At 41.5% G+C, this 27705-nt stretch overlaps 3 protein-coding genes across 5 annotated transcripts in view; 2 read left to right on the plus strand and 1 right to left on the minus strand.

The window, feature by feature from the left end:
* The window catches only part of rac1b (Rac family small GTPase 1b), a 140623-nt gene extending 128155 nt beyond the window's left edge, over positions 1-12468 (plus strand). Inside the window, exons 1-6 of one of the 3 annotated variants that reach the window (XM_071396606.1) lie at positions 5802-6185; positions 8288-8359; positions 9714-9831; positions 10089-10151; positions 10436-10595; positions 10891-12468. In XM_071396606.1, the coding sequence (XP_071252707.1) occupies positions 6151-6185; positions 8288-8359; positions 9714-9831; positions 10089-10151; positions 10436-10595; positions 10891-11021 (579 nt within the window). In that variant the 5' untranslated portion in view covers positions 5802-6150 and the 3' untranslated portion in view covers positions 11022-12468. Of the gene's footprint in view, positions 1-5801; positions 6186-8287; positions 8360-9713; positions 9832-10088; positions 10152-10435; positions 10600-10890 lie in introns of those variants that run through there. The other 2 variants (XM_071396626.1, XM_071396616.1) reach the window with 2 other exon arrangements.
* A 237-nt stretch (positions 12469-12705) lies between these two features.
* The window catches only part of LOC139573300 (inactive serine/threonine-protein kinase 19-like), a 24030-nt gene continuing 9030 nt past the window's right edge, over positions 12706-27705 (minus strand). The window contains exons 2-8 of the mRNA XM_071396594.1: positions 15268-15423; positions 14921-15019; positions 14681-14826; positions 14113-14348; positions 13665-13762; positions 13434-13581; positions 12706-12987 (exon numbers count right to left, since the gene is read on the minus strand). Coding sequence (XP_071252695.1) covers positions 12942-12987; positions 13434-13581; positions 13665-13762; positions 14113-14348; positions 14681-14826; positions 14921-15017 — 771 coding nt within the window. The 5' untranslated portion in view covers positions 15018-15019; positions 15268-15423 and the 3' untranslated portion in view covers positions 12706-12941. The remainder of the gene's footprint in view (positions 12988-13433; positions 13582-13664; positions 13763-14112; positions 14349-14680; positions 14827-14920; positions 15020-15267; positions 15424-27705) is intronic.
* Positions 15380-25674, plus strand: LOC139573285 (decapping and exoribonuclease protein-like). Its single transcript, XM_071396566.1, has 7 exons — positions 15380-15468; positions 20485-20981; positions 21266-21492; positions 23263-23482; positions 24152-24287; positions 24454-24548; positions 24722-25674. Exons 2-7 carry the CDS (start codon positions 20491-20493, stop codon positions 24870-24872), a joined length of 1320 nt encoding a protein of 439 aa, XP_071252667.1. The 5' UTR covers positions 15380-15468; positions 20485-20490; the 3' UTR covers positions 24873-25674.

Genomic DNA, 27705 nt, shown 5'->3' on the forward strand with positions numbered 1-27705 from the left:
TGATGTGATGTTGGAGGTCCAGTCCACCAACATTAGTCATCACTCGTAAATCGTGGAGTTGAGTTTAATCAGCGAGTGCAATGTAGGGCTGTTGGTGGGCTTACAGCATAATGTTTGTTTCACTACACATTGACACTTTTACATTACAAGTACATCTAGTTAAAGAGTTTTGGGGAGATTGTATCTGAGATAAGAAAAGAGGAGAATCAGAGAGCTGGAGAATCAGAGAGCTGTTCGCTGTTAAAATGATGGTAGGACTAAGTCACCAGTGATAGACATTACTATTGACCAAAAAGCAAATTACTTATTTTGTCTCACTTCTATATTTTCCATTTATACTAGGTCTAGGGGGCATGAGTGATGTGCTTTCAGCAAGAGTTGGGAAGGTGGTAAACTAGCAGTGAGGAGCTGCTGCCACCGTGTGGACAAACATAGAGCATCAGCTCTAGTTGTAGCTTGTAGCAAAGTCAAGATAAAAGGATACACTACCAAACAATTCTCCTATAAAGGATGTACTACCCAACAATTCTCACAAATTCTTAGCTCTTGGTGAGCTATAGGACAACCGCCATTATGACTATTCAAACCATATTCTGTTATGCATATTTAATACAGTATTATTGTTTCATTAGGGAAGGATCCACATTTACATAATGGATACCTGGAGGAAAATGGAGGAGGGTCATGCTTTTCCAATTTCAGTCAAGGGGAGGGTTAAGTTTTTCAAATCTAGTTCAGGGGAGGGTCGTGTCATTTTTAATTGATGAAATTTCAATATTTCTCAGTGTTTTAGAATTAGTTGCTTATTAGGCTATGTATTGATGTGTGTCCGGTGCCGCCCTTCATCTCTGATTCTCCACTGGGTGTGAAATATCAATTGTGCCTATAGGCTATTTAGTGTGGTCTCAATCAAATGATCCATAGCCTGTAGGCTACGAAGTGCATGCTTGGAGAAGCACAGGGCAAAGTTATATTTCTAAGATAGCTGCTGGGATGGTGTAAATAAAACTAGGCAGCTTTACACACTGCAATGGCAATTCCAACACTGAGCCCTGGTCTGCTCTGCTCTTGCTGATCAAACACTTTTTTGTGTGCTGCCTAACCAATGGCTGTGCTGTTTAGGCCTATGGTGGCAGGTCAGGAGGAGCGTCAAAGGCTTCTTCCGAAAATAATTTTTGATTAGGCCTAGTCCAAAAAACTCACTATCTTGTGTGCGGACTAGCCTATAGTTTATTTTCTGCTCAGTTCGAGAAGGAGAGCGTGAAGATGAGGAGGACCGGAGGTCAACTTTGATAGCTTGCTACTACTATAATTGATTTGATTTAAAACCATATGTTTCTTGCCCATGATGTAGGGCTATTTATCAGAGTTATTGACCTCACAATAAGACAGATTCGAGTAACTTACATTGTGGTGCTGAAACTTGAAGCTGCAGCTGCAGCTGCGGCACAAGCAAACTAAAATGGACAGCTCATGGTGCTGAAAGTAGGCACATTTGAGGATTCATTTTAATTAGACTTCATTTTACTAACAACAATAGGGCTTTGTGTTGGAGCCTATTTCTACCTATTTAAGAAATAAGAGGTAGGCTTCCTGTTTGACAGACAAAATTAGGCTATAGGCTGCTATATCCATAAGCTATTAAGTTAAAACCGAGACTCGAAATGAACGGGTATGAGAGGGTACCATAGGCCTACTTTTAATGAAAGAAAATGGCAAAAAGCACAGACCTACCTCTTGTTTGCTTAAGATTTTGAAGAAAATAAAATGGATCCGATTATATAAAGTGATCTATAACAGTGATTTGGTCCGCAATGCTTTATGCTAGAAACAAGCTGTAAAATACCAAGGAAAGACTCCCATGCATATAGGGATATTATTGTTTCATTTCTTTGACATTCAGATGCTGAGCTACAACCTTATATAGCCGAGGAGACACATTTTTTTACTTTAATTCTGTCACTATCAATTGATTAAGCTATTCACTTTCTGTACAATAAAAGATGTTTAAACCCAGACAGATTTTAAGGAAACCCTAGCCAGCAGCTTACATTTTTCTGCGTCGGTAGCAGGTCACTCTGTCTGAGGTGGAAAGGTAAACCTAACTTTTGAAAGTACTATGCTCAGATTCCTAATGACGTCTCAGATTTTATTATTTGCAAATAGGGACAGTTTAGTTGCAAACAAGACACTGATTTGGCATTAGAGAAATATGTTAAGATGAACACAGAGGCCTATCTCTCTGTCCATTCTTAGCCTGTCATTTCGCGAATTTGCGCGTATTAAAACAATTCTGCTAATATGTACATTTTTTATAAAAGGCCATTTTTTATTGGTCCTGCAAATAAGATGAAAGGTTCATGCAATGCTTTTACAATAAAGGAGATCTTTCCACCCCTACTCTTGCTATCAACATTCCTGAGTTGCCATATAATGCTTACAGGATGAAGAACAGTTTCTAAAACTGCATATCTAAGGTTCTGGCCTGTCCAAGAAGTGAGGGTAAACGGTAGGCATGTTCTCTGCTATTCACTTTGTTTAAATTATCATTTTGGGTATAGAGGGTCACTTGTTTTTTTTCAAGCATTCAGGGAGGGTTTAGGTCAAATATGTTTTGCTGAAGGAAGGGCGAACCATTTTCATTTCAGAGGTCTGATTTTCTCCATGTAACCCTTATTATAAATAACGTTCACTCCCTTACAATATGTTTCTAAGACAATCTTTAACAGATCAGCAGCAGCTTTACCAATGGATCATCTTGATTGCAGACAATGTCCTGCTTCATCCATAAGGGGATATGTTGAATTGACTGTAATTAAATTGTCTGAAATCCACATTTAATTAAATGAATTGATCCACATTGCAAATGATCTGTGGGCTATGTAATCCATCTTGGGAGGATGAATGAATGACCTCAATAGTCCCACTGTTCTCCTTTGAAATGGTATCTCTGCTATGCCCTCTGGACACTCTCTAATAATAGATTGGATGAGATATACGGGTTAAATAACAGATTTAACACAAAAATCCTTACTATAGATCTTACCCACTTAAGTAAACATTGCCATGAGGGTGTAGAAGGGTAGAGGGCAGAGGTTAGTGTTTTGTGTATGAATCCAAGATGATGAAGATTATAACCTAAAAGTAATTTCATAGAATATAAAATTACAGAAATAGTTGATTGTTTAATAATTTATTGTTTCCAAGGAGGTACAACCATATTAAATTCCTTACCCTTTTAATACAGTGACTCAAGAATTGACAAAACCCATAAACACTTTACTGAGAAATAAGGAGGAGTGCATACCAAAGACAAAATCATAAACCATTTATTTCAGATCTAAAATGCCACCTCGTTAGCTCCATTGACCGATACAGAGAAGTGGGTGACACAAGTGTGTGTGTGTGTCATGCAGTCATTCCTTTCCTGGATCCTTCCTCTTTGCCTGACACCTACACTGCAACATTCCATTCCAAATCAGTGAGAAGAAGTGACACTAAGGATAGATGCACATTACACAACAAGCACCTTGCCATTTCTATAACTGAAAGGTGACCGTACCCACACTGAAAGGTGACCGTACCCACACTGAAAGGTTGTAACAGTAGCTCTGCTGAGCTACAATGAAAGGTAACAGTAGCCCTGCTGAGCTACACTGAAAGGTTGTAACAGTAGCCCTGCTGAGCTACACTGAAAGGTTGTAACAGTAGCTCTGCTGAGCTACACTGAAAGGTTGTAACAGTAGCTCTGCTGAGCTACACTGAAAGGTTGTAACAGTAGCCCTGCTGACCTACACTGAAAGTTTGTAACAGTAGCCCTGCTGAGCTACACTGAAAGGTTGTAACAGTAGCCCTGCTGACCTACACAGAAATTTCTCCTCTTCCACTTTCCAACTCACTGCACCATCTTTCCATTGGCCAACAAACTTTTTCAAAACCGCTCAAAACAAATGCCCAAACCACTGAGAATAGAAAACATGCACTGGTTTATGTCATGCGGTGGAGATGCAAGCTAGTGGATACTGTGTTTCATTATGAGGGGAACTATAAGACAAGTTTCCAGTTTTTCCTTCGGAGACAACTACAGATGTGCACTGATGAACACATCAAGCAGAACTCTAAGAGGAAGAAGAAATAAGAAAGGTTCCAAAAACATTCATTACATTGTTGTCATTGTAATTTTTGTTTCTCAGTCCTCCTTGTGGTCTGCGACAAAAAGGCAGTGTCGAATTCCACTGGTCATCCTTTACTATGTCTCCTCTGACCAGATGGGTAGCTCAAGAATCTCTGGTGGTGAGTGGCTGTGAGAGATATATCCCAGTACAACCTCACAAATCTCAGCACACCCCAGCGGCCATTGTTAATGACATCATCATGGTGTCCTTCCCAAGCAAAGGCACTGGGTTCCTATGACAAGGGGTGGCTGAGACAACGGTCGTGTAACATTGCGCATTGTCATACTGGCCCCTGATACTAGTGCCCTCTTCCACATTGTTGATTGTGTGAGGTCTGCAGGGTCTCTTTGGAAAGTTCTGACTGAGGATGCCCACAAATGAGCAGAGTCAGGGGTGTTGGGTCCTCAATTGTGGCAGTTGTAACTCACTCAGTGAATCTCAATATGGACCTGCAAATAGGAAAAGACAAAGACAGTTAGCTAAAAATTGGAAATCTGACATATGGTGAATGTATGAATACAAGAAATGACACTCACAAAGCATGACGTGTCAAAGTGGGCAGTGGGTTTCTAAATCTGCCTTCTTTATGGTCGTGATACTGTACTTCAAACTTGATTTGCATTGCCAAATCTTATGCTGTGGCTTCTTAGACTAGCTAGCAAATTACCTTTATTTAGCTGTCGCGTTAACAAACGTTAGCTAGCAAGCGAGCTAGCTGCTAAGATAGCTCAGTCAATCTGTGAAGATAAGATAATATATTCGCTCTAGCTAACTGTATGCACCGTTAAGGTGCAAGGTTAGCCAGGAATATGTTTACCTGTAATCGCACATTGAACATCATCGAAGCGATGAGATAGAGGTATGGGAATCTGATTCGCAGTCGCCAAGCGAGATCAAAAAATATCAACAAAGTCCTGGTCAATCCTTTAGAAAACACCCCATAAGTCCGACCAGCGGACCCCGAAAAACGGAACACTAAATAAGACAGACCCGCCATAAGACAATGTCTGCAACGGCGATTATCCACCGGAATCTTATTTACAAGTTAAGAAGATACAACAGTGCATACTGCCATCGTTGTCTGGAGTTTTTAACATTCATATTTTCGTCTTTTGACGAGGTACCCCACCCCAAACGATAAATCCACCCTTCTTTTCCAGTTTTGGTCAAACGGAACATTAACAGTGTGACTCCGGAAGTTGCAATGCAATGATATCCGGCAACGTCATCATGGTGTAACTGTCTATGGTGTCCGTAAATACTCTGTTATTGTTTTGAGGATATAATCATTTGGATAAACTAGTCTCTCTTATACTGTTCTGGTTACTAAGTATACCAGATACCTTTGCATACCGTATATTAACATCACGATGTCAGCATATTATCTTCTGATAACTCCACACTACCTGAAAACTGAAAAAGTTGTTCACACTTCTCAAATGTGTATTTTGGTACACGTTTTCAAACGGCTAACTTACTTCTAAATAATTGGATGTATGTTATGTGAAAGATACAAGTTCATATCCATTTTCTTAATTTGATGCTTCTTTCGTTTTATCACAATGTACTGTATTTTGTTTTAGGATTAAACTACTGCACATCAGTGATTTAAATCCGTGCGTGGGCGTCTAAAGCAACCGGAAGTGACCCGGTGAACGGATAGTTCCGCACGGTTTTGCGATGTAAAACGCAGCTCTGTTTTTTATCAATGGGTGGTAGCAGCTGTTTGCTCCATAATTTCCAGTTGAGAAAGTATGGGAATGTAGCAAGATCACTTCAAAAATATATATCTTATCGGACACTTTCGAAAAGACAGACATTAACCTTGTCAATCAGTCTTACTTTGACCAAATCATTCCAGACATTTCAAGTTTGAACAAGTTCAGACAAAAGAGTGGGTAACTAAGCTAGCACCCAAGCTAGTAAACGGACTTAGCGACGCATCTGGACCAGTCTGGTAATACGGTCCGGAACAATGCAGGCCATAAAGTGTGTCGTGGTTGGGGACGGGTAAGTTTATGAACGTTTACTAACTATAAATACACGATGTACCATTATAGCTAAGTAACTATCTATTTGGTGTGAATGTCAATAAATAAATAATATAGCTAGCAAATGTGTTAACTTGCTAGTTAACTAAGTGAAAGGTTAGCTAAAGGCTAGGTAACTACCAAACTAACAAGTTCAATGACGATCCAACATTACGCAAGCAAATACATGCTTATTCTCACAATTGTTATTTGTGCAAATTAGCTGGTTTAGTCCCCTTCAATGGGACTAAATTAAGTGGGTGTGTTAATTTTATGAATTAAATCACTGCTCTGCCATAGCTGTGTACGTTCAGATGCTGAAACATGTCTATATTCTAGCCAAGTATCTAAACTCCGCTACCAATTCTTATTTTGTTTTTTACAAGTCGATACTTGGAGTAAAATACGGATATGATGTTGCCCAAAAATTATAGTAACTATACGTCGATACTTAAAAATGTAAATTATTAAACACTTACCGGGTACCTGTGTTTGTCCTCTGTTGCAGGCCATTTGTTTGCTGAAATCATGCATTTTAATAAAACGCTAATAAAATACAACCACCGACTGTTGCTGTATGATGGCAACTCCGCGCTTGTGCCAATTGAATCAACATGGAAACAGTCAGCGATTGTATTTTATCATTTTATTAAAAAGTAGGGCTTAAAGCAAACAAATAAAGGCACGCAACAGAGGACAAACATAGATACATGTAAGGGTTTACAAATGTATATTTTTGAAGTATTGAAGTCGGAGGTTCCTTTCAAAAACTCCAGTCTGTGCTCAACTTCATGGAGGAGTTGAGGTACTTGGCAAGCTGTATTTGAAGTTTTTGTATTTTTGGGGCTCAAGTAAACCTTGTCTCCAGTTTATTTCTGTCATTGTTTACTTGGTCATTTCATTGAATCTAAATTGTGAAAACAGTTAACCGGTATTCATCATCTTTGCCAGCAAGCTAATGTTTCTGTAGAAACATTTTCCATGTGTGAAGTAAAGAGAGGGAAAGGGGATACCTAGTCACTTACCCACTGAATGCTTTCAACTATCCCAGACCATTACAGGTGGACTGACTCACTCTATATATGAATATTCATGTCTGGATCATAGGGACTATTTCATCTAGACTGTATAACTCCTTGATGTTTGCAGTTCCCAACCAAGTTAAATGGCCTCAGGTCAAACCTGAGGAGTGAGTGTGGTTATAAGACGTGGTGACTCACTGCACTTCACCGACCTCTGCTTGCTAACCAGGGTGATACAAAGCCTTTGCCAGTGGTTGGTAGGTAGGTATTACCCAACAATTAGGTAACAAACTTGGTAACATATTTTAGTTACCCTAGTGGTTCTTGGTCAAACCTGTTCCTCACCTGGCTGGTAGTTAGCCACTCAAATAACTGTGCACTTTTGGATGACCGTATCAGAAAACCTCTGATCTGTTTGGGCACTCCACTCATAATGTGTAGGAGGGAGGGGAGGGTGTACACAGAGTATGCAGCCTCTGGGCTGGGTGTGGTGGATATTGTAGGCAGCTGGAGAAATTAAAGGCCACATGTCATAGATGGAACCACGGCTGAACTGTTCTATTCTTTGATTTAAGGAGGTAATATAACTGTCCACTCCCATTCGTCGGCTAGCCTTTTATCTTTTGAAATGGTGACTAGGCCACATTTCAAAGAGTTACGGACTTGAGTTGGTTTTACTGAACCTCAGATCATTGAAAAAAAGCAGGTGTTCCTCTGAAATGTGTGATCATCAATGTATTAATGTGTAGAGGATGGCATTGCATGGCATCAGACATCTTGGCTGAGGCTAGGCCTAATCTCAACCTTACTCATTTGAACCAAGTCTGAGTTTCTGGCTGCAGGGCATACAATCGTTCAAGGTAGATTTTGAAGTGTGTGTTGTCCATCCACCCAGATTCAAGTTTGGTAGGGACCTCAATGCCCTCTATAATAGACTAGCCATGTCTTTAGCATGGTTCTTTCAGAGGATTGACATTGTGCTATAAAATTGGCATATGGCATGCATGCCTGTGATTTGTTCCATAATATTGACATGTGCCTTTATTTTCTCCTCTTCCAGAGCTGTGGGTAAGACATGTCTGCTGATCAGCTACACGACCAATGCCTTCCCTGGAGAGTACATCCCCACAGTGTGAGTACCTCTACAGCCCCCGGCGGGGAGGCCTGGCCTGGGAACCCCCTGGAGCCAGACACCCCCAGCACCACACCCCTCTAATTCTCCCCTTGTCTCAGTCTCCACAACCATTATTCAGGCTAGGTAGGGAGGGAATCTACATAGCTGTCTTTTGCCCCCCACCTAAACCTGGAAATAGGATTTCAATTGGATTTGGTGGGGAAATGTTTGTTGGCAGCTTGGGATGCTAATCATGCTAACCTGGGGGCCTTAGCATCATACCGGTAGCGTTTGCCAGCCAAGAGTACTTAGCATCTCTGAACAGAGTGCCAGACGTAGAATTGGTTTGCAAATTACGTGTAGAATCACATGAAAATGTTGGCAGTCAGACGTCCATTGGCGGGGTGGTCCCTAAAACATACTGCGCCGAACAAACAGCAGATGACCGGCAGATTGACATTCGGTGGGGTGTGTGCGCTCCCTTAGGGGAAGAAAGACTTGGGGACAACACGGCGATGTAAATTACCAGAAGGGTTTTTAGGTCTTATCTGACCTGGCACTAACTTGTTATGTTGATCTGTATCAGTAACATAAACTGGTTTAGATGACCAGATTTTTTATTATTGATGGTCACTGGTCAGATTTACCAAGAGTTTTTCACCAGTTTAAAGCAGTTCTTCACAAGAGGGAATACTGTAAAACATTCAAATGATTATGTTAAAGGGGAAATCTGCAGCTGCTACTTCCATTTCTGGATTTCTAAATGAACGAGAGATACCCATTGATTCTTAAAGAATATAACTGATAAATGCCCCATGAGCTTAGTTTAACTGCCATGCCCCATCAGAACCCAAATGTATGCTTGTTTAACTCCAATGTTTGTAATTATTGTAAATGAATACCCATATAGTGTTGGTTTACAACTCTTACCCCATGAGGGTTGGTGGCCTGCTGGTTTTCTGTTCTACCTGAGTATTCATTGCCCCCACTTGGTGTCACAGGTCTAAATTGGTCTATCATTTTGATGTCTTGGATGGTCAGTCCTTGCATCTATAGGTCAGTCTATGATTTTAACTGGTTACATTTCTCCAGGGCCATCCTTCAGCTTTCTACCAAAAGAGGTGGGGAGACGCTTTGTTATTGTTTCACCTGTTGATCCCTTTAAATAAGGATTACGAGCTTCTGTAAAAACAGCTATAGATGTTCTTCTATTCCCTTATAGAAATATGATTTATAGTTAGTCTGATACAAACAGCTATGCACTTTTAGGTTTTCACATCAAGTTAAATAGGATACACTTCTCTCTCCTTTGTTGTCTGCAGTTGATTATTAGCCTATACCCAAACTCATAGCGGTTGACTGATCCCTACAGGTTTGACAACTACTCTGCCAATGTGATGGTGGATGGAAAACCAGTCAACCTGGGCCTTTGGGATACAGCAGGACAGGAGGACTACGACAGACTCCGCCCCCTCTCCTACCCACAGACGGTAAGATTGACAGACCAGACATGCATTGCCATGGGAACAGCTGAAACTTCCTTACAATTGTTTTGTTTGAAATGAAGCCTTTGTGTACTTACAGGACATTCTGTCAAAAATTGCATAGTCCTTGTCTCTGTGGGTAATAATAAGGACGTTTTAGATATAAGGAAACGCACATCTTTGTATATAAGAAACACTGTGATTGCGGAAGTGATTATCACAGGTACTGACTGAGATTATTCCCCCCCCCTCTCTCTCTCCAGGATGTGTTCCTTATCTGTTTCTCCCTCGTGAGTCCTGCCTCGTTTGAAAACGTCCGTGCCAAGGTGGGTGCCCTGTTTGAAGCAACTCATTATAGCTCTTAAGAATTCAATACAAGGAGCTTGTCTACAACACAGCACATGATGTTCAGTTTAAACACATTTAAATTGTCTATCTCTATTTTTCAGAGCTGCACTTTGGAAAAGACAGTCCATATTAATTCTTCATAAGATTAAACTGATTTTACTGGTTATATTGATCAATCTTTTGAAAAGTCGTGGAAACTGTAATGACAAATTGAATGGGAACCCTATGAAAGTGACATGTCCGATGTGGTCTCTCTTCATAGTGGTACCCAGAGGTCAGGCACCACTGCCCCAACACGCCCATCATCCTAGTGGGCACCAAGTTGGATCTGAGGGACGATAAGGACACCATCGAGAAGCTCAGGGAGAAGAAGCTCACCCCTATCACCTACCCCCAGGGCCTGGCCATGGCCAAAGAGATCGGTATGTGTTCAGTGTCTATCAGTGACAATGAATGCAGGTTTAGGGAGCGTGTTTACTGTTAGGGACAATTCATGCTTTGAATGCAGATAACCTTCTCAACCAGGAGAAAGTGGTTGTACTCATGCATTACTTAGGATGTAGTCATGCTCTCTGAGTAAGGCTTTAGAAAGTGATATCTCAAAGGGAGTGAGTGAAGAGTAACTGGCTTCTCTCTCCTGCTAGGACAGCACATGCACACCCTTCAGAGCCATGCATTAGTAGTAACAGTCTCCTCATTCTCTCTCCTGTCGCTCAGGTGCGGTGAAGTACCTGGAGTGCTCGGCCCTGACCCAGCGCGGCCTGAAGACTGTGTTTGACGAGGCCATCCGGGCAGTCCTCTGCCCCCCGCCCGTCAAGAAGAGGAGAAGGAAGTGCTCCCTGCTCTAGAACCCCGCAGACAGGAAGTGTCGGGAAGTGGGCACTCGCCGGGCGGGGAAACAGACAACGCAGACACAAGCGTTTTACTTCCGAATCTTTCCTTCCTTTTTATATATATATATTAGTCGCTACTAGTACAGCACTGGGACAAACTGTTCCTTTGTTAAAAGAAACTGAACATACAGATAGGTTTAGGAATGTGTTTTGATGACAATCTGAACCCAGTCCTTTTCTTTGCATAGACACACATCACTGAAGTGTAAGAGATTCCAGAGGCCTTCTAAAAATGGATTTAAACTTCTGTGAGAAGGATGATGAAATGTTTTTGATTTGTTGCTCTTACACTCATAGTCCATATTGTTTGTTTAGTCTTTATAGGTTGTTTTGGGTGGAGCGTGAATTTGCCAAACTGCGTACTGCAGATATTAGAAGCTGTACAGCAGAACGACACTAAACTTGTGGCAAATTCTTTAGGTTTACCTCCTAACAGTACAGCTAATAATTTGGCATGATGCACTGCAGTTAATGGTTACATGAGTGAGATGGCATTCTTTATAACATGGGAATCCAGAACTAGCCAAGTTAATAGCATCACCAGTTTTATTTTCACCTCCCAACTACTAATTAATGTACCATAAATCTAATTTGACTAGGACTGAGTTTGGGAAACACTGGTCTAGCCAACAGTGCTTTTTGTCGATTGGAAAAAGCATGATCCTTCAGTATTTAATGGGAGAGCTGTCATGCCTCGTTGGACCTGTCAGTCAAAAATGTTGTATCCCGCTCCTGCTCTGTCCTCCCTGTACTGTCTGAACCGAATCGTTGCCTGAGAAAAAAAAAAGCTTGCAACTTTATATGAGAAGATTGGATGTGAGGACTGTTTTGGGTGTCGATATGAGATAAAGCACCTTTTTATATTAGTCTTTGGGCATTTATCAGAAACCATTCATGCAGCGATTTCTTCTGTGTATTTTCTTTGTGAATAGCCCATTTGATTCACAGTAGCCACAACTACTTGGAAGGTGAAGTAGCAAAAGAGAGAGCATTTAAATGGCTGAGGAATGATCTAACAGTAACTAAGCTACAGTCAGTAACGACGTAGTGTGTATATATTCATCTTTAGTTATAATCATTTGAATACAATTGGCTATTTTGTATTAAAAAAATTCCACTGAAGTTAATCACTCACTGTATTTTTAACCTGAATGCTATATCGTTTATCAACTACAAATAAACCTTTAATTTTCATACAAGTCTAGCCTTTTGTAATTAATGCAGATGGCATGAAATGTGCTACATATACATTTTATATTTTTTGCATTTACATATTTGAACTACAAGATATGTGACTGTTATTCAGGCATCAAGCTGTGTTCTGAGCCAATGTTGTGGCCCTTTGGTTTTATGGATAAAGCAATTTGTCACTTTCAGAATCAATAAATTTGAATTAAACATACTGTGTGCATTTACTTTGCCTTTACATTTGAGGTATTCATATGTCACAGTACTTAGCTTCTCAATTGAGGTATTCATATTTAGTGGTTACAGCACTGAGGTTCATAGTTTCGCAATTAGTGTTTAAGCTTTTTCTTAAGGACTGACATGCTATTGTACTTCCTCTTTTGAGGACTCTGAGCATGAGTATAGCTGGTTGTAGGATCCACATTGTCCTTGTTCACTTGTTTTAAGAAAATTGCAGTCAACAAGGAACCTTCAATAAAATGATTTACAAACCAGACAAGGTTTTAGTTTACACCATTGGCATTTCAACCTACAAGGTTTCACTTTGGGTTGACCTATTTGGCAGAAAAAAACTCAAGAAACAAGGCAATAACAAATGATTAACCACAGATTCATTTGGTGTAACATGGCCTCTCGTCATGTTCAGTTTCTTCCATGAAACAGGTTGTTGTATTCAGTCAGTTGAGTTCAGTAGTCCACACACCGTAACAATGTTCCTGAAGTTGTGGGTATACTAAAAAAAGAAAAGAGCTGGTTAGTTGGGTACAACATGACCAATTGTATTAGATACATTTCAGTTGACAAGAATAGTTGATGGCTACACCCAGGAGTTTTTCATGGTCAAGTTCCAAGTTGTCACATGCACAAGTACAGTAAATTGCTTAACTTGCATCCCTTCCCAGTATTCAGTCAATATCAAAATAGTAAAACTTAAAAGCCACAAGAAAAAAGAACATGTAAGCTGTATACAAGGTCAGTGCCAGATTTACACTGCAGGGATACTGGATTAGTTGAGGTAGATATGTACAGTACATGTAGGCAGGGATTATGAGAAAGTGACTGGTAGCAGGACAGATAATAATAAACAATATGGCAGCTGCATAAGTGGTGGGTGTGTGCAAGAGTGTCATGATGTTCAGGGAAAACTCTTGGTCCTACTGACATGAAAACCAGTCTCACCATTCTACTAGCTCTGCACCAATGATGTCATGGATGTGGTACTTGATCTGGAATTTAACCTGTGAGTTGGTCTGCCTCTCCTCTAGTTCTGCCTTTAAGACTTCCTTATATTTGGACTTCTTAACCATGCCCAGCACAGCTTTACGACCTGGGTCAGGGGGAGGAAGATAGTAAACAGTCAACACTCCATTAGCAAAGTAGTGCGAATAACTTCTTTGTTTGGTAGCTGACCCTGTATTAGGTACTTGGTGAATCTGCCAGAGTTGGGGATGGAGAGCCACCAGCTGCCAGCGTCCCTCACAGTCAGAACCCCCGACTTCACCAGTTGCCTGGGTGGGGGTGGGAAATAGCACAAGTTATTAGTGACTCATTTACAATGGAGCAAATGCATCTAAACAGAGACTTTCAGATACATGAAAAGGATAAGATGCAGCATAGATGACCACCCTCTCAAACTATTTAAAAAAAATTGTGCCAGTTTCTTGGACAGAGATCAAGCCTAGACCAGGACTAAAAATCATGTATAATAGAGAATCTCCATTGACATAGCCTTTTAGTCCAGGACTAGGCTTAATCTGTGTCTGGCAAACAAGCTATAGTAGAAACGCATTCAAACAAAGACTTTCAATACATGAAGAGACCAAGATTATTATTATTTTTAAAGCATTTTTCCTTGTACGTTATCTCTGAGTCTGTGAAGAGAAACTCCTTTAGCATTTTTTCTTTGTTGAAGCTCAGGTCTTTGCAGGAGGGCAGCACTTTCTCCAGGAATTTATCCACTGTGCCCCGTGTCCCTCTCCCCTCCTCCCCAGCCAGGACTTTAGCCTTGTAGTCTGCAGCGAACACCAACCCAAAGGCCTCGGCGTCAAAGCCCAGCTGGAACATCAACAGCTCCCCCTGTTCCCTCAAGTCACTCTAACAAAGAGATGATGAAAATGAAGATGTTGGACATTAACATAGACGGATCAACCAAGGCAATGGTCTAAATTGACAAGAAATTTTTATATTTCTCCAGGACTAGTAGTGTTCGTCAAACCCGGTCCTGGAGACCAACAAAGTGTGGAGGTTTTTGTTAGTGCCCAGTACAGCATCGTCCGGGTTTGGCCATCATTGTAAATAAGAATTTGTTCTTAACTGACTTGCCTAGTTAAATAAAGGTTAAATAGAACTAAACAAAATAAATAACACATTTGATTGAGACCACCAGAATTGAAGAACACTGCTCCAGCAATATTCATAGGGCTTACAAGCTGCCTGTCCACTTGGGTCCTATCATTGTGTATGCTGTAGAGTTGGTGTTTTAGGACAATTTGTGGAAGGGCGTCATTGAAGAGTTTGCGTGGGAATAATGTCATAAGGTCCTGCAGGGTGGCTTTGACGTCCAGTGGTCCCGCTGGGAAAAGAAAGGGACAAGAAAGGAGACGGACAATAAGTCAAACACTGACACATTTAGCTAGCTAGCTACATTTAAGTTTGAGAAAAGGCACCTTCTCCATTGTTGACAGCTCCAAACTGCTTCTCATTGCCAACTCTTCGTTTGTTCACTTTAAACGTGTCTGATATAAGGGCCCGTTTTCTGTTCATAACTGAGAGGCATGAAAACATTAACAATTGACATTAACAATCGTTGTGGACTGCTAACGTTAGTGGCTAGCTACTGTAGCCAGTTGTTATTATGAAGACAGACAGCAGCAGCATGCTAACGTTAAAATAAACGAGCTTCTATCTATCTGTCTACTAGGGCAACGTTAAACTTTATAATAACGGTATTACTACAAAATATTGGTTTGTTTTCCATAAATATATTCATTGGCAATTAAATGGATGTCCATACCTGACTTAAAGCATTGCTGTAACAACTCCTTGTCAAACAAGATTTTCCAATCGTTTAAACATACACCGGAAAAAAATTATTCTGTCAGAATGACAATACAGCACCCGACTCCGAAACATACCGCCACCTATCCGTCAGGATCAACTGTTACACATCCTGCAAAACAGAAGTAACGTTAGCTAGCTTGCTAATAAGACGGTGGTGAGTAAATTCACATTTTGCAAAATGAGTTGCATCTGCTTTGCTTGATCAAAACATAGAAAGTAGCATGCATAACATAATGTAGCATGCATGCAGTTTTTTGTTGAAGGGAACTGCTACTAAGTTAATACCATTGTGCATTTACATCAACTGTTAGCTAGCTAGCTCGCTAGACTGCTAGCCATGCATTTGCAATGCTGAAGTTACATTGACTGGAGGGTAGTGTAATTATTATTTTTAAATCTGTTATTACGTCTGATGTAACATATTACAGTATTTATGTAATAACCAATACAGTGATAGTACGTATCTAGTCCACATAGCTACCTAATTTAGTTACGCTTGCTTTCAGCCAGTCATATGAGACAGCAGTGGCAGAAGCCGAAGGTTTGGGTCCGGTGTGTGTGTTATTGTTGTATACTGTATGTTAGTCGCTAGTTAGCTAGCCAGCCTACTTCTGTGGTTTGCATCCCAAAGGAGATGGAAAGAAAGACTGCAGTGGCCATGAATAAATAGGAAGAAGCAATGTGATTGACCCATTTTGGCTCTCCATCTATCCATCCTGTTCTTCCAGATCAGTTAAAAGTCCAATGCAGACATTATAAAAAATATTTAAAAAATATCAATATCAAATCATTTCTGTGTAACAATCAAGTAAATTACAGTGATTGTTTTGAATTAAAATGGTCAAAAAGAAACTGAAATAGCTTATTACCAAAGAGCAATTTCTCAAACAAGAATTTTGCTAGGAGTGGGGAGGGGAAAACCAACCATGGCAGACTAGAACCCAGAAAGGTGTTTTGCCGCCACCAACTGGATGGGTTGAAAAACCAAGGAAAACACCAAAACCACACATGACATCGAAAACTAACTTCATCCACCCAAATAAAAATAGTACATTGACACAACCAAAACTAAAATTGGCCAGGCCAGGCACGACTCCAACACCATCATTAAGTTTGCCGATGACACCGACAACAACGAGACAGCCTATAGCGAGGAGGTCAGGTCAGAGACCTGGCCGTGTGGTGCCAGGACAACAATCACCTCACCTCAATTCACCTCAACGTGATCAAGACAAAGGAGATGATTGTAGACTACAGGAGCAAGCACGCCCTCATTCTCATTGACGGGGCTGCAGTGGAGCAGGTTGAAAGCTTCAAGTTCCTTGGTGTCCACATCACCAACAAACTAACATGGTCCAAGCACACAAAGACAGTCGTGATGAGGGCACGACAAAACCTTTCAGGAGGCTGAAAAAATTTGGCATGGGTCCTCAGATCCTCAAAAGGTTCTACTGCTGCACCATCGAGAGCATCCTGACTGGTTGCATCACTGCCTGGTATGGCAACTGCTCGGCCAACGACCGCAAGGCACTACAGAGGGTAGTGCGAACGGCCCAGTACATCACTGGGGCCAAGCTTCCTGCCATCCAGGACCTCTATACCAGGCGGTGTCAAAGGAAGGCCCAAAAAATTGTCAGACTCCAGCCACCCTAGTCATAGACTGTTCTATCTGCTACTGCACGGCAAGCGGTACCGGAGCGCCAAGTCTAGGTCCAAGAGGCTTCTAAACAGCTTCTACCCCCAAACCATAAGACTCCTGAACAACTAATCAAATGGCTACCCAGACTATTTGCATTGCCCCCCCCCCCCCCCCTCTTTTACACCGCTGCTACTCTTTGTTGTTATCATCTATGGATAGTCACTTTAATAACTCTACCTACATGTACATATTACCTCAACTAACCGGTGCCGCCGCACATTGACTCTGTACCGGTTCCCCCCTGTATATAGTCTCGCTATTGTTATTTTACTGCTGCTCTTTAATTACTTGTTACTTTTATTTCTTATTCTTATCCAAATTTTTAAACTGCATTGTTGGTTAGGGGCTCGTAAGTAAACATTTCACTGTAAGTTTGTATTCGGCGCATATGACTAATAACATTTGATTTGACTTCCTTACCTCAAAGCTCAATATCTCCCTTCACAGGCTCTAGGGCCTGAGAGGGTGGTATGGCTGAGAGGGTGGTACGGCTGAGAGGGTGGTACGGCTTGTGACAATACGCCATCCTCCGCTGAGAAATATTTCAATCCCAGGAACCGCTCCGCCGCATCCACAATGATATCTATTTTCCTGGACTTTCTCTCCACCTTGGCAGTACCATTAATCACCAAAGCTATAAAGGCCACAAAGTCCACCTTCTTAACCTTCAAAATATTTGGGTCCTGCTGGTGAAAGGCAACCGCTGCAGGCTGCAGTGAAGGCCTATCCACCACCATGGACTCATCAGGAGCACCATTCGAACACTTAACCCTTTTAACAGCTGCTGCATATGAAATGCTCTGGACAGCCCTGACTTTGGCCGCCTCATTCTCTTTCACCCTTGTCGGGCATTCCAAAGACCTGGCTTCATTGTTCCCACCACAATTGCAACATTTTCATCACTTTTAAAACACAGGACATGATCTTTTACACAACTTGGACATCTCGGCTTCTCCCTTCTGAAAACACTTGAAACATGTCCAAAAGCTTTGCAGTGATCACACTGCGTTGTTCTTGGGATAAATACTCTGACTCTAGTTTATATACCCTAAATGCACTTGAGTAAGGAGACACTCCACAAAAGAACAGATAGACTCTTCACCTTTTCATCATTCACCACACGATTCATCTGACGTGCATCGACTTCCCACGAGACGCCAGATATTACCCCCTTGAGGGGTGCCCTGTTCTAAGAGACACACACGACATGTCAAACTTATCAACTCGGGTGAGACGCAACACACGTTCCTTCTGATCAGCAGAAGTACAAAAAAATCAAAACAAGCCCGCCTCTCGTGATCATCACAGCCTTCACTTTACCCAGCACTCTCCACCAGTTCGGATATAGTCAGGTCCATAAATATTTGGGCATTGACCAAGTTATTTTCATTTTGGCTCTGTATGCCAACACAAAGGATTTGAAAGGAAACAATCAAGATGAGCTGAAAGTGCTGACATTCAGCTTTAATTTGAGGGTATTTACATCCAAGTCGTGTGAACGGTGTAGGAATTACAGCACTTTTTATGTGGTCCCCCCCAATTTTAGGGGCTCAAAAGTAATTGGACAAACTAACAATCATAAATTAAATTGTGAGTTTTAATACAGGGTTGCAAATGACTGCCTGAAGTCTGGAACACATAGACATAAACAGATGCTAGATTTCCTTCCTGGTGATGCTCTGCCAGGCCTTTACTGCAGCTGTCTTCAGTTCCTGCTTGTTCTTGGGGCGTTTTGCCTTCAGCAAGTGAAATGCATGCTCAATTGGATTCAGGTCAGGTGATTGACTTGGCCATTGCAGAACATTCCACTTCTTTGCATTAAAAAAGTATTGGGTTGCTTTTTCAGTATGCTTTGGGTCATTGTCCATCTGCACTGTGAAGCACCATCCAATGAGTTTTGAAGCATTTGGCTGAATCTGAGCAGATAATATAGCCCTAAACACTTCAGAATTCATCCTGCTGCTTTTGTCAGCAGTCACATTATCAATAAATACAGGGGAACCAGTTCCATTGGCAGCCATACATGCCCACGCCATGCTTGACAGATGAGGTGGTATGCTTCGAATCATGAGCAGTTCCTTCCCTTTTCCATGCTCTTCTCTTCCCATCATTCTGGTGCAAGTTGATCTTCATCTCATCTGTCCATAGGATGTTGTTCCAGAACTGTACAGGCTTTTTTAGATGTTGTTTGGCAAACTGTAATCTGGTCTTCCAGATGGTTTACATCTTGTGGTAAACCGTCTGTATTTACTCTGGTGTTCTCTTGATTGTTGACTCTGACACAGATATGCCTACCTCCTGGAGGGTGTTCTTGATCTGGCCAACTGTTGTGAAGGGTTTTTTCTTCACCAGGGAAATAATTATTCTGTCATCCACCACAGTGGTTTTCTGTAGTTCTTCTGGCCTTTTGGTGTTCCTGAGCTCACCAGTGTGTTCTTTCTTTTAAAGAATGTACCAAATAGTTGATTCGGCCACACCTAATGTTTTTGATATCTCTCCGATGGGTTTGTTTTGATTTTTCAGCCTAAGGATGGCTTGCTTCACTGCCAGTGACAGCTCTTTGGACTTCATATTGAGGATTAACGGCAATAGATTCCAAATGCAACACTTGAAATAAACTCTAAACCTTTTATCTGCTTACTTGTAAATGAACTAATGAGGGAATAACACACACCTGGCCATGGAACAGCTGAGCAGCCAATTGTCCAATTACTTTTGGTCCCTTAAAAAGGGGGGTAACACATATAAGAAGTGCTGTAATTCCTACACCGTTCACCCGCTTTGGATGTAAATACCCTCAAATGAAAGCTCATATTCATTATTTCATTTCAACTCCAATATGCTGTGGTAGACAGCTAAAATAACAATAATACCTTGGTCAATGTCCAAATATTTATGGACCTGACTGTATCAAATGGATTCTTCAAGATTAGTAATCCGATCGGCTGCTCGTCATTAACAAACCGCACTCCTACAAGATACGAAGGGTCATTCTCAGCCCTGTACGTTATCTTGCTCCATTTTCCATTATTTTGGACAATGTTCAAATTCTCCTTGATTCTACCGCCATTAGATTCCCAATCCACATCAGTGTGTCCGCTTCCGTCATCCTTCCTCCTGTCAACAATCTAAGCCAACCCCGTCTGTTTTGCCCCAGTTTTGGAACTCCCTTTTTTTATTGGTCTATTAATTAATCTACACCAGGCAGGCTAAAACTCCATCCCACCTAAATAGACTGACATTTCAGGCAGTCTTTTCAAACAGCTAAAAGGGAATTATCATTTTTTTATTTCACACACTTCAAAGTGTGGAAATATGTAAAAAAAAAGAAAACACAGGAAAGTCACATTTGGACTGCTTTGGGCTTTTAATTAGGAGTAGTATACAAAAAGGAAAGATTGGAAGAGATTGAGTCAGACACAGATTGTTATTTGAATGATTTATTAACCAGATATATTTGTCTCTTCCTAGATCACCATGGACCAACGCCACCAGTCCCACCACAGACCACAACATCCAAACTCCAATCACCACGACAACCACCAGTCAACATTCAAGAGAGACATGGATGACAGTGGGAGAGGTCATTTCCAACACAAGCGCTTCAGACCCGGTCAGAACCATCACCCGGCTGGCCCTTCAACACCCCCATCTAGCCCCCCAACCCAGAGCCTGAGCATACAACGACAGCTGTACGAGAGAGACTTCCCCTTATACAAACAGCCTGTGGAGGTGGGACATTTCTCCCTGGACTCTGAGCGCAGGTTTTTCAATGATTCCCGGCAGCTGCGTTACTACGTGGAGCCGGAGAAGAGTTGTCCTAACTTCGACTTGAGGGACGGGTACAGGGGCCGCTTCGTCAAGAGGGACGACAGGGTGAAGGAGAAACTGGACCACATCCTCAGATGGATCCTGGCAAACAGGTCCAAGCTGCAGTCGAAGGACACAGCTGCTTCTTCTTCCCCATGGTAAGCACCACTAGTGTCAGTTTAAGACATGTTATTTTGATTGATAAATTATTCATCAATAGCAACACCTTTCTGTCTAGTTATACAGATATAGGCCCACTAATTGTCAGTCAAGGCCATAAACATTTCACAATGGGATCAGTTGTGATGGACACAATATTCAATATACACACACTCAATATCCTCAGTCAATTCTGTGATTCCTAGTCACAAGGAATGACTGTGACTATATTAACCTGTGTGTTCTGACAGACATGTATTCTTTGATCGACCTCTCCTACCAGTGCATTAGGTGTAGACATTGTGACATGGCGCGGCCACCTAACCAAGCTGTTGACCACGCCTTATGAGACCCGGGAGGGCTGGCTGCTGGCTGTGACCAGGATGGGGGGGACACTGTACATCAGTGAGGTGGAGACGGAGGCTGCACGCCGGGACCGGGAGAACCGCACCGAGAGGCACGAGGAGATGATGTACTGGGGGTACAAATTTGAACAGTACACCTGTGCAGGTAGAGGATGGCTTCTTGTATTCCTCTTTTGCTGTACGCACTGAGTTGTTACAGTACCTTGCAAAAGTATTCATCCCCCTTGGCATTTTTCCTATTTTGTTTCATTACAACCTGTAATTTAAATTGATTTCTATTTGGATTTCATGTAATGGACATACACAAAATAGTCCAAATTGATGAATTGAAATGAAAAAAAATAAATAAATAAAATAAACATTTTACGGAAAAGTGATGCGTGCATATGTATTCACCTCCTTTGCTATGAAGCCCCTAAATAAGATCTGGTGCAACCAATTACCTTCAGAAGTCACATAATTAGTTAAATAAAGTCCACCTGTGTGCAATCTAAGTGTCACATCATCTGTTGCATGATCTCAGTATATATACACCTGCTCTGAAAGGACCCAGAGTCTACAACACCACTAAGCAAGGGGCGCCATAAAGAGGAGCACACCAAACAGGTCAGGGACAAGGTTGTGGAGAAGTACGGAGCAGGGTTGGGTTATAAAAAAGATCAGAAACTTTGAACATCCCACGGAGCACCATTAAATCCATTATTAAAAAATGGAAAGAATATGGCACCAAAACAAACCTGCCAAAAGAGGGCCGCCCACCAAAACTCACAGACCAGACAAGGAGGGCATTAATCAGAGAGGCAACAAAGAGACCAAAGATAACCCCGAAGGAGCTGCAAAGCTCCACAGCGGAGATTGGAGTATCTGGCCATAGGACCACTTTAAGCCATACACTCCACAGAGCTGGGCTTTACGGAAGAGTGGCCAGAAAAAATACATTGCTTAAGAAAAATATAAGCCAACACGTTTGGTGTTTGCTAAAAGGCACGTGGGAGACTCCCCAAACATATGGAAGAAGGTACTCTGGTCAGATGAGACTAAAATTGAGCTTTCTGGCCATCAAGGAAAACGCTATGTCTGGCGCAAACCCAACACCTCTCATCAACCCGAGAACACAGTGAAGCATGGTGGTGGTAGCATCATGCTGTGGGGATGTTTTTCATCGGCAGGGACTGGGAAACTGGTCAGAATTGAAGGAATGATGGATGGCGCTAAATACAGGGAAATTCTTGAGGGAAACCTGTTTCAGTCTTCAAGAGATTTCAGACTGGGACAGAGGTTCACCTTCCAGCAGGACAATGACCCTAAGCATACTGCTGAAGCAACACTCGAGTGGTTTAAGGGGAAACATTAAAATGTCTTGGAATGGCCTATTGAAAGCCCAGACCTCAATCCAATTGAGATTCTGTGGTATGACTTAAAGATTGCTGTACACCAGCGGAACCCATCCATGAAGGAGCTGGAGCAGTTTTGCCTTGAAGAATGGGCAAACATCTCAATGGCTAGATGTCCCAAGCTTATAGAGACATACCCCAAGAGACTTGCAGCTGTAATTGCTGCAAAAGGTGGCTCTACAAAGTATTGATTTTGGAGGGGTGAATATTTATGCATGCTCAAGTGGTAGGCATGTTGTGTAAATCAAATGATACAAACCCCCAAAAAAGTCATTTTAATTCCAGGTTGTAAGGCAACAAAATAGGAAAAATAGGGGGTGAATACTTTCGCAAGCCACTGTATGTTGTGGTGGACTTTCAGATGATTGATTGCTGATGGTTTTTATTGATGGTTTTATATCACTTGAGATTGGTGTACAGTTCCTGAAAAGCCTACACCCAGAAATGCATAATATTTCTCATACTTGGGATGGTAGTTGGAGGCCTTGGATGGTTTTGAAATGTCTGTAATGTTCTTTCAGATGACGCCCAGAGTCTTCCAGACCCGGGTGGGGTTGTAAACACCAACGAGGCCTTCTGCACTGTAGTCCAGACCCGGCTAGCCGAGCACAGACTGCTGTTCTCTGGCGAGGTGGACTGTCGGGACAAAGACCCCAAGGCCCCGTCTCCTCCAGCCAACTACATCGAGATGAAGACCTCACTGGAAATCTCCACCCCCAAACAACGTAGCAACTTCCACAGGTAAACTATCCACAGATACGCTCTGCACTAGCCCCCTATTACGGAGATGGATTGCACATCTGCATATCCATATCTTATATCTCTGGATATCTGCAGTTGGGCAATTCCATGTTAACGGAATATAGCTGAGACTCATATTTTTCTTTAAACTGTATGCCAAACAAAAGCCATTGATTTCAAAGTTTAACAATCCATACAACTCTATGCACACTGACTATGTTGAACAATTGACACAATAAAAAATAAAAAAACATTTACTTGAAAAATTGTGCAGGTGCAAAGTTTGGTAACAGAATTACAGTAAAATCTCCTTCAGTTTTATTCTATTACCAAACTTTGTATCTGCACAGTTCTTCCTGTATTTGTAAAATTCTTAGTGTAAATTGTTAAAAGTAGTCTCTATGCATATAGTTGTATGGTTTGTTAAACTTTTAAATGTTTTTTGTTAGACATACATTTTAAAGTGAAAAATCTGAGTCTCAGCGTAATTTCATTACCATGGAATTGCCCAGTAACCAGCTCTGTTGTCACTGTCTGGTAAAGACATGTTTTGCTGATGAATATACACAGAATGAAACTGGAACCAAGGCTAGCTCCTCACATCTTCAGTTGGAACATTTTCTCAAGAGTTAAAATGTGTGTTTTCTCTTGTGTATGTTCTCCATCCAGATTTAAACTACTAAAGTGGTGGGCCCAGTCCTTTCTTCCTGGGGTACCGCGAATCGTAGCTGGTTTCCGTGATCATGACGGAGTGGTTGTGTCTGTGGAGACTTACCACATCTCCAAGATATCTCAGCTTATCAAGGTACGGTTTTGTTTTATTTTCTTCTGAAAAAGAACATACACATTTGTAACAGGTCTCATACCAGAAACCCAGTAGGTCTGTGTAATATAGGATGCCTATTTTGTGAGTTTAAAAACAATGTGCGTGCTTGGTTGTCCTAAGTGGTTGTCTCTATTCTCTCATACAGAATGAAACCAACTGCTGGAAGCCAACTGTCTGCATGAACTTCTGCTGTGAATTCCTGTCCTTCGTGAAGAGTGTGGTCACAGAAGACAATCCAAGGTGATGCTTGATATGATTAAGATTCTTTTTAAAGTACTTATTTTATTAAAGTGCTCATAACCTTTACTTTCTGCTACCATTAAAAAAAGCTTAAGAGAACTTGCTATTGCATACAGTCAAGAGTTTCCCTAGAAACGTTGTGACTCTAGTTAACTGTTATTTATTTCTGTCAGGATGGTGCACCTGTTCTCATGGGATCCACACCGAGACGTCACCTACTCCATCCACAGAGACTCTCAGTACTCCTTCCTACCAGACTGGTACATCAGGGAGATGACCAGTTCAACCAGTCGTGAGACACATCACCACCCACCTCAGACCTGATTCAGAACAAACCTGACAATGGCTCGTATTGACAAAGCGTCTCAGAGTAGGAGTGCTGATCTAGAATCAGGTCCCTCATCCTATTCATTCTGAGTTAGGAGGCAAAACAGAGCCTAGATCAGCACTCCTACTCTGATATGCTTTATGGGTACAGGCCAAGGTTGTCACCTTACACCAGTATGGACTTGAAGCAATACTTTAACGCTGAAACCTGTTATTTGATAATGAAGTAGAAACACACCAAGCGCCCTGAAGGAGTAGGCGGGTTCTGACGGGTCGGTTTTTGATGATAAAGAAAGTAATTTTATTCAACTTCCATTTTCCTCCCAGAGTGGCTGAGTTATATAGTGTGGATCAGCATGGACTTTAGCATTCACAAACCAGCTTTTGGGACTTTCTCACAAATGGTGTCCAGGTTTACAGAAGACATATCTTTCCTAATGGTTTGTGATGTCTTTTTTTATGTGAAGTATTTACATTTTTCAGCTCATCTCTGACTTGTATTTTTTTATTTTATTACAAAATTCAGTGATTTGAATGTAACAGTTGCGGTTTGAAGTGTCTGCTCTGAAACTGTCAAACAATAGTACCATAACAAGATTTAATTTCCCAATCAAACTTTTTTATTAACCTCATGGGCATATCGATCACTTCTGTTCTTTTCTGAAGTACATTAATTAAATTATGCCACATAAAAAACATATTTGCATAAGCAGTTTTAACCAAAGTTTTCATGGAAACTGTCCAGTGTCAGAATGCATTGTCCTTTGTCCTATAATAAATGACACCTTCGTTGAATGAAGCATTGACAATGTCGCAGATGGTAGAAAACATCCCAGGTAAAAGTTTGATTCTACAATGCAGTTGTGCTGAATGGAATTAACTAAAAAAAAAACTATATTTGCTCTGTGAAGATGTTAATCTGTCATAGCTTTCATTTATTTCAATGCAATTTACAGAATGATTATTAATTTAAAATCTGCAGGATGCATCCTAGTCCCAGAGTTCTCCATGAATTCCAAGGCACATCTTGTCATGTCCTACTGTACGTCCTTAATCATTCCTCAAGTCAGAAGTGGAAATAGACTTATAACCACATACAGTGCATTCTGAAATTACTCAGACCCCTTGAATTTTTCCACATTTTGTTACATTACAGCCTTATTCTAAAATTGATTCAATTGTCCCCCCCCCCCCAAGCTACACACAAAACCCCACAATGACAAAGCAAAAACAGGTTTAGAAATGTTTGCAAATTAATAACTAATAAAAAGTGACATTTACATAAGTATTCAGACCCTTTACTCAGTACTTTGTTGAAGCACCTTTGGCAGCGATTACAGCCTCGAGTCTTTGGTATGACGCTACAAGCTTGGCACACCTGTATTTGGGGAGTTTCTCCCATTCTTTTCTGCAGATCCTCTCAAGCTCGGTGAGGTTGGATGGGGAACGTTGCTGCACAGCTATTTTCAGGTCTCTCCAGAGATGTTCATCCGTGCTCTGGCTTGGCCACTCGAGGACATTCAGAGACTTGTCTCGAAGCCACTCCTGCATTGTCCTGGCTGTGTGCTTATGGTCATTGTCCTGTTGGAATGTAAGCCTTCTCCCCAATCTGAGGTCCTGAGCGCTCTGGAGCAGGTTTTCATCAAAGATCTCTCTGTTCTTTGCTCCGTTCATCTTTCCCTTGATCCTGACTAGTCTCCCAGTCCCTGCCACTGAAAAACATCCCCACAGCATGATGCTGCCACCACCATGCGTCACTGTAGGGATGCCAGGTTTCCTCCAGACTGAACTCTTTAGCCTGAATGCCAAGTGTCACATCTTGGTTTCATCAGACCAGAGAATCTTGTTCCTCATGGTCTGAGAGTCCTTTAGGTGCCTTTTGGCAAACATCAAGCAGGCTGTGCCTTTTACTGAGGAGTGGCTTCCATCTGGCAACTCTACCATAAAGGCCTGACTGGTGGAGTGCTGCAGAGATGGTTGTCCTTCTGGAAGGTTCTCCCATCTCCACAGAGGAAGTCTGGAGCTCTGTCAGAGTGACCATCGGGTTCTTGGTCACCTCCCTGACCAAGGCCCTTCTCCCCCGATTGCTCAGTTTGGCCGGAAGGCCAGCTCTAGGAAGAGTCTTGGTGGTTCCAAACTTTTTCCATTTAAGAATGATGGAGGCCACTGTGTTTTTGGGGATCTTCAATGCTGCAGACATTTTTTAGTACCCTTCCCCAGATCTGTGCCTCGACACAATCCTGTCTTGGTGCTCTAAAGATCAATTATTTTGACCTCATGGCTTGGTTTTTGCTGACATGCATTGTCAACTGTGGGAGCTTAAACAGGTGTGTGCCTTTCCAAATAATGTCCAATCAATTGAATTTACCACAGGTGGACTCCAATCAAGTTGTAGAAACATCTCAAGGATGATCAATGGAAACAGGATGCACCGGAGCTCAATTCCGAGTCTCATAGCAAAGTGTCTGAATACTTATGTAAATTTTTTATTTTATTTTTTATTTCACCTTTATTTAACCAGGTAGGCTAGTTGAGAACAAGTTCTCATTTGCAACTGCGACCTGGCCAAGATAAAGCATAGCAGTGTGAACAGACAACACAGAGTTACACATGGAGTAAACAATAAACAAGTCAATAACATGGTAGAAAAAAAAGAGAATCTATATACAATGTGTGCAAAAGGCATGAGGTAGGCAATAAATCGAATAATTACAATTTAGCAGATTAACACTGGAGTGATAAATCATCAGATGATCATGTGCAAGAAGAGATACTGGTGTGCAAAAGAGCAGAAAAGTAAATAAATAAAAGCAGTATGGGGGGGTGAGGT

The sequence above is a fragment of the Salvelinus alpinus genome, chromosome 1 (assembly GCF_045679555.1).
Source record: "Salvelinus alpinus chromosome 1, SLU_Salpinus.1, whole genome shotgun sequence".
Taxonomy (NCBI): domain Eukaryota; kingdom Metazoa; phylum Chordata; class Actinopteri; order Salmoniformes; family Salmonidae; genus Salvelinus; species Salvelinus alpinus.